We start from the raw sequence: 10,000 nt of genomic DNA on the forward strand, positions 1-10,000 counted from the left end.
AACCCACATGACCTTGTTCTTACACTACACGGTGTGGATCTCTCCACATTTACATTTGGTCGCCGGTGCGGGTGTTTTATTTGTTGCAGCTTGGCTGGCGTCACGATGCGTTTGTCTGGAGAAGTTGTGCAGTGACTCACAGGGAGAATAGTTCAAAACACAGCAGTTGGGCTGTTAAATATTTCAACAAAATGAACATCGTTTTAGATCACTTCAGACGGCCGAGTGATCGTGACGTCCCGCCCAGCTGCTCGCAACCACAATGCATCGGGGATTCTTTCCCTCAAATGGTTTGTTTTTTTGTATCCTCCTTCCTGGGGGTGGGGAAGACTTCCCCGACCCCTGAGGTCAACCGCCGGAGCGACTCAGTGTGTCCCCCCCCCCACCCGACCCGGGAAAACACCGCACTCGGAGGGAGAAACGCTCTGAGCTGCGTGCGGTTTAGATTCTCTGGCTAATAGATCAATAAAAGACATTAGCGGCGGGCTAACCCGACGAGCAGCGCTAATACAGGGTTAATCCAGGGTTAATGGCTGAGCGGCGTCGCCCTCGGAGGCAGCCATTAGTTTGCAGCCCCTCCGCACAATATCGGGTTCTCCTTCTAGTCACGCCCCGAGCGCCCAGGGAGCGATCCGGGCGCAGGGAGGGGAATTGAAAAAGAGAAGAATCGAGGATCGCCCTCGCGAGTCGAGATGAAAATGAGATAGCCAGACGGATGGAACTGAATACAAAGAAATGGGAGAGATCTCGTAGCAAGAAGGGGAGGGAAGGAGGCAGTGTGTGTCTGTGTGTGTGTGTGCGTGTGTGTGTCTCTTTGGGGGGGATGTGCACGGAATAAAAAAGGAGAGGATGGAACGACGAAAGATTGTGGTCAGGAAGCTGAGAGGAGGAGAGAGAGGAGAGGGAAGCAGAGGAAGGGGAGTCGAGCGCTACACTTCTCCCTGTCCTTGTAAAGTGCTGCGTGCTGTCGAGGCGGCAGCCAAGAATGTGTCAGCCCGGCCGTCTCACGCTGCCTAATGGGCTCTTAAACGCTGATATAAAGCTTGCCCGCTCTTTTGCCCTCCCTCTCTCCCTCTCCCTCTCTCGCTCTCCCCCTCTCTTTTCCTGCCTGCGCCGCTCGCTCTCATTACCTCCCCGTTCTCGCCCTGTCCCTCGGTCTGTCACTCACTTGTCCTCTCCCTCTCTTCCTCCCTCTTTTCCGGCGCTCTGTCGATCAACATCTCGCTTGTCGTCTTTCCCCCTGTTTTTTCTCTCTTTTTTTCCCCCCTTCCTGTTGCTGCCTTTCTGCTCGTTCTGACTTCTCCATCAATTACTCCATCCTCACCTCTGAAGCTCTCACGCAGGTTGTCTTTTTATTTACAACTATTTTATGGATGAACTCGATGCTTCCGTCTCTCCCTTCCCCTCCCACAGGCTCCACAATGCCTTCTACCCACAGGGTCCGTCCTTCCCGCTCACCCTGTTGCACGTCCTGTCGGCGCCGCTCCACGGCCTGGCCAATGCGTTCGTCTTCGGCCTGGATCGAGATTGGTGGAGCCTGCTGAGCCCCACTGGCATGCAGGTACAGCAGCTGCACACACACACACACACACACACACAGGCCCGTTCAGACATGTCGTCCCTACGTGAATGTGTTTGGAACTTGGCTTCTGGATTGATGTCTGAATAAGTACATTTTTCTGTAAAAGATCGGACCTGGTTACATTTTTGGTAACACTTCTATTTCCATTCTGAAGACATGTGTTTGATAACGACAGTAAAAGTCGACCGCCATGCTAGTCACGGAACTTGCCTACTTCAGTAACGGCACTTATTTGAACACAAACAACGATCTTTTCCTGAACCTAACCAAGTCGTTTTGATAGCTAAACCTAGCTGAGTCGTAAAGGTGGAAAAGACCGCATCGGAAATGGACACACGTTGCTGTCTTTCTTGGGAAAACGTACGGAAAATTAGGATTAGCTTGATGTTAGATGTCCCACGAATCGATACATGAGGACACGTTGTACGAGGACATGACTAACAGGCAGTTAGCTTAGCATATAATAGATCATGTTCAGCTAATCGTCCATCTTAGGTGGCATGCTAACACTCTAAACTAAGATGAAAAAGGGCTAATTAGCACTAAATACAAAGTACAGCTGAGACGGATGGGAATTCCATTAGTTTTGCAGGTGTTGGATCATAAATCAGAATTGATGGTGACACTAAAAAGTCAGAGAACGCCAGCGGTGTTCCAATCCATCCTGAGAGGCGCGAATGTCTGGCACACATTGGCTGGCCAACCATCCAAGAGTTGTCAAGAAGTTGTCGAGACACAAAGTCTGGGGTTTGCAAAAGTCGCACGGCTTCATCCTCTGGTTACCTGTCCCTGTGTGTGGTGGTATTCAATTAAATGGCAATCTATGCAACGGTTCCGGCCTCACGGGGGCGCTACTGAGCCCGAGTCATTAGGATTCATCCTCTGAGCTAAAAGGCAATAACTTTAAGAAATAGATGCAGCCACTAGTGGTGTACCGTAGATTAATTACACAGCTCAACATCGTAGTGTGAAATACAGTTTTTCTGGCCATCGCCATCGGGCCGTTATTCAATAGTTGTAGATTGTCGGCAGGAGGACAGCGAGCAGCGCTGGGAGGCCGAGCTCCTGGCAGCGTATGAGACATCATTAAAACAGATAGTTCCAAGATTATTTTTTCAGCAAAAACAAATATAATCTTCTATTTCCTAATCATTTGAATGTTGTGTTCAAATGCAAATAACCACTATGGGTGATTATGACGAAGTAAAAGGCTAACATTTAGAATTTCTGATGGTTGAAATGATTTTCGGGGCCGATGGTGAAACACCAGAATAGTCTGGAGCCGTGTGGACCAGCTGCTCCAACAGAACAACACAACAGGAACGATCTGTATCGGCCAATGTGGATCTTCAGCGAGCTGCAATCGGTATCGGCAGCAAAAGAAACACATCATCGGGGCGTCTCTGGAAGGGTATTTATTCCCGCTTTTCTTTGGTGTCGGACCCCGGACTCAAAACCCCGATACCAGCTGATCCGTGAGCTTTATGATCCGCTGCATTCCTATCAGCAATGCCACAGATTCCATCATATTGCCATCTGTCCATCTGCAGTGTACCTGTCAGGGTCACAGGTGGCTGAAGCCTATCCCAGCATGCTTTGGGTGAAAGACCTGTGACTGAATTGTGAAATGTAAAGTAGAAACATGTGGAGACAAATCTTTCCCAAAGACGTCCGCTTCCTGGGCTTAAAGATTTCCGTGAATCTAATTCTAGCCGACTAACGCTGCTAATACCGAGCTCTGTATGCGGCTTCACAAATGAGCTCCGTCTATAATGAGGTGGTCAATTAAGATATTGGAGGAGATCGTCCACGCTGAGCTCGTAGTGTGGGGGGATCCGTGGTACTGGTGGCAGCAGCAGACGTTTCATTTCACACAATGAACTGGCAGCAAACTTGAAAAGCAGTGGAAATGTGTCAAGCAAAAATGCCCCACAGATGGTTTTCCTGAGTTTTATGTGGTCGGAAACACAATATGTTTTTATTTTCAGATCAAACCCTTTGTATTTCATTATGCTGTGTAAGGAGGAAGAGGCCAAGCGACTGTGATACTCACATGAATTGAAGTTAAGCGATGTGCTAATCCCACAACACCTCACTTTCATTCTTTTTTACCATCTTTTTAGTCATCCTCCAAGTTCCTCTCTTCAAAATTTGTAATTAGCCTGCTTAACTTTCCAAATTGTCTGCTACCATCTGTCACAGGTGTTCACGGATCACCTGCATGGGAAATAACTGTTGGGTCTGATACCAACATCCCCTTATTTAAAGAATGAAATTACACATCGCTTAGTCTTTCTTCTCTTTTTGGGGGGTTTCTATCGCAAATCGAGCTTTTAGGGAAATGTAATGAAGGCCCCATCACCAGACAGATAATGCTTTTTGTTTTACGTTTGCACCGCAAACCCTCATTGGTTGCATTTCAATAAACACCACAATCAATACAATTCTCCACAGATTTGTCTCAATCCACAAACACCAGGCAGCATCTGCGGATATGAGCCACAGCTGATATTGAACCACAAAGAAAAAAAATTCCCCGTGGTTCACGCGTGTACACACACACACACACAGACAGACACACACGCACACACAGATTGTCCCCTACTCAGAGTCGGCAGCCACGTTGAAAACGGATCACGAGCGCAGTGTGGAAGACTGGAATGTGTGGTATGACCTTCAACCCAAATGTCAATGTTGCACTGTGGCGAGTCGGGGGTTGGGGAGGAGGGGAGAGGGGGGGGGGGGGGGGGGGGGGGGGGGACACACGGAGAGACAGAGGAGTGAAGTGGAATCTCAATGTGTTCGTAAATCACAGCGAAAATGCTGTTTGTGTGTGTCAGAGAGAGAGAGAGAGAGGAGGCGAGAAAGAAGACGACAGAGCGAGCGAGCGAGCGAGAGAGAGAGAGAGAGAGAGAGAGAGAGACGGGCGGGCGGCGCGTGTGTTCGTGCTCTATCGTGACTAACAGCCGGTTGTTATTCATCTTGGCATGCGGCTCCCAGCAGCCCCCACACATCAGGTGCGAGATTGGCGGAGGAGAGGAGGGGTAAGGGGGAGGGGGGGGGGAGGAGGAAGGGGGGGAGAACGGCGTCAAAGCATTCCTCCCTCAACGCAACAAATCTGCACTTTGGTACCAGATACCACCCACCCCTCCTGAGCCTGCCTCCTCCAGCTCTCTGCCTCTCCGCCTCTCCTGCCGCTCGCCTGCGGTGCCGTTGCGTCTCAAGGGACCGGCTCGGGTCCTGAGACGCGACTCGTACGCCTCATGCGCGTTAAAAGAGCTGCCGGTCCCTCCTCGCCGCACTCTCCCTTAAAGGATCCCCTCCTGGTGTGACAACAGCGTGAGAAATCAGACACAAAATTCACAGTTTTTGTTCTTTTAAGCGGGCAAAAAATATATATCTTGCACGCGAATCAGAATCCTTTTCTTCTGTGATTCTTTCCTCACGTCGTTAGCAACGAGTGTTTCTCCCCGCTGTGTCGGCACCTCGGGAAAAAAGGAGAAAAGGCATTGTGAAAGGTCGGCGTGCACTCTGAAGCATTTTGGGATTTAATAGCTTAATTGTTTGTTTTTACAAGAAGAAGGTGAAGTATTTAGCGGTGGCATTGTGCGCCAAAACGGCCGTGAGCTGAGAACACTTTGAGCTGGTGTGATGCCGTCCAGGGCCAGGAGAGCTCAAGGGGAGGCCGGAGGGAGAGAGGCAAGGATCCTGCGTGAGGGGAAGGGACCGGTGCACGCCGGCGTTCTGCAACCAACGGGAAGAAGAATCAGTGGGAGTTATGCTGCGTTCACACCAAGAGGGTTGCGAATTTTCGCAACGCTTTTTCGCTTATTTTTTCCGCGGCTTATTTGCGTGGCTTTACTCCATAAAAACAGTTACTATTTCCATTCACCATTGAAATAACCACTAGTTCTGCTTTATGCTTGTTGAGGAAGTCCCACAAACGTCAGAACATCAAACGCCCGTGTCTGGGTTCATAATATTATCTGGAGTCGCACACGGCTCCTCCTCCAGGACGAGTGTCTGAATGAAGCCGCTTCCAGCGCTTCTTCAATGGACCAGCAGCAGTTTGATTCAGCAACAGCAGGACGGAGGTGACGCCGGGCGAAGCTTCTCAACGCTGATTTGCTTTCGCAACTCAGCTTCGGCCGAATTTTCAATATTTCAATATTTCAACTCGGGTGAAAAAGCAGAAAAGCGGAAAAGAAAATGGCTTTTTCGCAACCATTCGCGTCTGTGCATTGACTTTACATGTAATCTACTCGTGCGAATATTTCGCAACTCTTTTGGTGTGAACGCAGCATGACACTGTCCAAGGATATCGGTACCCGATGTTCATCGCAAATAAACGTCCATGAAAAAACAGGAGAAGCTACTCCGATAGCTCCGGATCTTTCCTCAGGATTCTTTAGTCTCAAAGTGGTCTTGTTCTAGTTTTGTGTGTCCATTGCGAAACAAATAGCAAATAGCTTATTTGGCAAATAATTTTACCGGAACGAGTAGGATTTTGTTTAAAAACTAGGTATAGACTCGTATCAAAATAATCCATTTCTTATGACCCAACAATCTGTTGCCGGCCAGGCTGTGTGTCTCAGGGATATCCACGCCAAGGCTTCTTTTGCAGGCTTCTCGCTTTGTTTCACTCCGATTAGCAACTTAAGATGCAAGATTAGAGTTTGAGTTGACGACGTGCACGAACAGATTTCTTTCACATATAGCTGGTTGTGTTAACACACTCATTTTAAACCAATTAAAAGCTAAATCGTGGTCAGAAGATAGCCGCTGGGTTCCCAGATTGTATTTCTCCGACGCCAGAATCCTAACCCGTTGCCCACATGTGAATGCAATCTGCTCGTAGGGATTAGTGTCCCACTACAAGTGTGTGGCGGTGTCTGTATGGGATCTTCTTGCTGTGTTTCTGAGCGTCAATCTCTATAAAAGAAACCTAGCGATCAGGAGCCAGATCGTAAACAAGCTACGAAAACGGTGGTATAGAGATTGATGTGATATTTCTATTCTATTTTAAAGACCTGCAGCTGTAGCCTTGTCACAGTCATCTGAATCAACGCCCCCATGTATGTGTTCCAACGGGTTTGGTGTTAACAAGAAGACGGAGGTGAGCTGCCGTTAACAGCCTTTCACCTGCGATTGGAGAACCAGTGGACCAGCCAGAGCTTTGTAGATTAACAATGGGAACGCCGTCCTCCTCCACAGCACCGCTAGCGGCCCGCGCTACAATGACGATGAGAACGCATTAGGGCGACGTAGCTGTACGGGTTCTTGTAAATTCCTCCAGAATGACCCATATCGCTATAATTTTATCATGTTGTGGAACCGCTCAGCTGTAAACGGAAAATGACATTGGTGGAACGGAAACATCACGGCGGCCGATTGGTTCGACCCTGATGAGCCGGGCGTCCGCCGCTGATTGAGCCGCAGCGTTAAAATCAGCGCAGCAGAGCTCCATGAACACGTAGACCAACCATGGACATGTCATCTCATTGCTCTCCTCCAGGCGGGCGACATGTGAAAAACATGTTTCCAAATTGTAACTTTTTCAACAGCACAGAAGCGTCTCCATACTCCCACTCTTTTCTCCTGCTCGGTCAGACGGTGACCTTCTTTCCAGCCGGTTCGCTGAACTGCTTCATGTTTCAAACTACAATTTAGCCGACCGCAAACCCTGAGTGAACGGTTTGGAGAAGGAGCCTAAAAAAGAAACAGTGCCTCTTTGCTGTGTATTGGGTTGGGAATCGAAAATCGACATCAAACCAAAGCCCCCCTCCGCCTCCCCAGATTCTTGTTCCTGTGCTAAAAAGCCCTCAGCAGTCTGCAACTACAACTTGCGCTAAACTCACCTCCTCCTGATTGCTCACCTCGCCTAATCACCCGCGAAACCAGATTTCTGGTGTCTCTTGTGCGTGTGAAGTGTCTCTCCGCCTCGTGTCTCTCGCTCTAGCTCGCCCTCCGTTGTTTTTTTTCCTCTCTTCCTCGCAAGCCTCCGACTCTCTTCCTCCCTCTCTCCGCCTATATCTCCATCCCTCTGTTCCCTTCGCCCTGTTACAGCATCTCTGGCATTTATCTCTCTTACATTATTTCCGCCGCTCTCCTTTGTGTAGCGTCTGCCTCCCACCTGTGTACTCTCTCCCCCTCCCCCTCTTCTTCTACTCCTTTCCTTCCCTGATATTGATCTGCATTCAAGTCATGCAGCTTGAACCGCCTGTAGCTCTGCAATGAGCTCACTTTCTTCTTCTTCCTCTTCCTCTTCTTCTTCTTCTTCTCCTCCATGCAGGAAAAAGCTGCTCCCAATCCCCACAGGTCTCACTGTCGCTGCGGTCTTAAAATACGTCCTCACCAAGACAGCTCATTAAAAAAAACGTGTGACGCCGCAGGTCGTTTCATGAAAAAACTCTTTGTGGTCCTCACTTCGGCCGGCAAACTCTACAGCCGTCGCTGTTCTCCTCCAGCACCTTTTCCTGAACCTAAGAAGCACGTGTTGTGTACGAGTTGTTTCCCTGTGAAGGCGGAGGTTTATTTTGAAAAGGCATGGAACAAGCGTCGCTGTCTTTGTTGGGAAAAACGTACAGAAAGTGAGGAGTAACTTCCTGTTGGACGTCGTATGAGGACGCAGAACATTGCTAACGTGATGACGCTGAGCAGGCATAATGTTCAGCTAATATTCCATCTTGGTTTCGCGTGTTAGCATTCAAATGTTAGCATGCCAACGCACTAAACTAAGATGGGAAAATTGCTAATTAGCACTAAACACAGTAGTTTTGCTGAGTTGTTTCCCGTGAAGACGGAGGTTTATTCTGAAAAGGGCGTGCTTGTGACGAGAGCAAATAGACGCGTCTTGCTGGACAACAAAGCTGCTGATGATGTAATCTGTTCAGGAAGTGATCTGATAATTTATCCTCTAACCTATTTATGCAAATCAGTGCATGTGCACGTCAGCGTCGGTATTTTCCCACTCTAACAGCTGTTGCAGCTGCTTGGAGCCGCCTCTGTGCCCTTTGTCAGTTCATTTAGTCCATTGTCCATTAAGTCCAAGTGCGTGACAGCAATCAGCCCTGAACCATTACTGTGCAGACGCCTCGCGCTCACGCCAGTCATCTGTAAATAACATACATGTCCTCATCACGGTGCTGCATGAACGTCCCGATGGTGCAGGATGACGATCCCCAGAACTGTCCAACCCTCTTCATGTTCACTCCTCTTGGTTCATTTCTGAACAGGAACCGAAGCACGACTAAAATGCAGCCGTGTGTGATATTTTTGTCTCTCACTGGTCCAGACTAAATGAACCCGACTACAACGCCTCCCGCCTTCACGCCAAGTTCACACATACGCCAACTCAAAGTAGCAGACTCTCGCTTTCCTCTCACAAGTGTTGGGTCACGCTAGAAAAGAAGCACTTTGTACGATGTGCGGTCCCAAAGTGTTTTTTCGCACGGCCACACTACGGAGTAACAAAGTGGCCGCCATGAAGAGGGAGTAGAGGCGACATTGTTTAAATACGGGGATAGCGGCCCGCATTTTCACACTCAGTCTCTCCTGGAATTCTCCATTATCACCGTTCACACACGCCCGTTCAAGGCGGGACATTTGGGCCATTGTTCCGCCTCGCCGTTAATGCGGCAGGGGAGGTGTTCACAGAGCCGAGTCCACGTTTGTGTAAAAAGGGCGGGGCTACACACACGCTACACGCTAGTGTGTTACCATAATGATGGCACGCTATTTTTAACCAGGGGGCAACCTCCGGTTCTGCCAAATGAAACCAATACGGTGTCTTAAAACTTGCATTCTCTCTCCTGACCAGCAGGGGACGACTCCTCTGGTTGTATAGAAGTCTATATAAGTGACTCTACTTCTCTCTTGATTTATTCCCTCAGTAAACATTGTACACATGAGTTTATGTCTCAATCTCTAGTTTCAAGTCTTCTTCAATACAGCATGATGTTCATTTATTAAATTATGGTCATTTAGAGTCAAACAGACCATAAAGCAGAGTATGCTTCAGGGCGGGGCGACTGTGATTGACAGGTCGCTGCCGCTAACAGAGCCGTATACGGCGTCTCTACGTCGCCCATCCGGCAAGCTGACGGAGCATGCCGGTCCCTGAAGGGACGCATAGCGGCTCTCTTCCTCTCGTGCGCCTGAGGCTAGCGAGCCGCTTTACCCTGCATGTGAGTCGCATCATTACTGGAGCTCTGATTGGCCACTGCACCGGTGCACGACAAAGCCGTTCCTGTTCAAAATGTTTTCTCTTATTCAAGTCCCGGTGGTTCCGTGAAGTTACATCGTATTGAGTGCCATTGACCGTGACAGCACGCTTTTCCTCCATTTTGTTTGAAGTACGGCACTTTCATGTCTCTGAGTGGAGGAGAAAATGAAAACAACTGCGCTTCAGTTTCCAGA

At 49.0% G+C, this 10,000-nt stretch overlaps 1 protein-coding gene across 1 annotated transcript in view; it reads left to right on the forward strand.

Moving 5' to 3' along the window:
- The window catches only part of LOC306747920 (cyclic AMP receptor-like protein A), a gene marked incomplete at its 3' end in the record, with an annotated part of 45,656 nt that overhangs the window by 35,110 nt on the left and 546 nt on the right, over positions 1–10,000 (forward strand). Inside the window, exon 11 of the mRNA XM_079231024.1 lies at positions 1,414–1,561. Coding sequence (XP_079087150.1) covers positions 1,414–1,561 — 148 coding nt within the window. The remainder of the gene's footprint in view (positions 1–1,413; positions 1,562–10,000) is intronic.

This window comes from Taurulus bubalis (genome assembly GCF_910589615.1).
Source record: "Taurulus bubalis genome assembly, chromosome: 15".
Classification (NCBI taxonomy): domain Eukaryota; kingdom Metazoa; phylum Chordata; class Actinopteri; order Perciformes; family Cottidae; genus Taurulus; species Taurulus bubalis.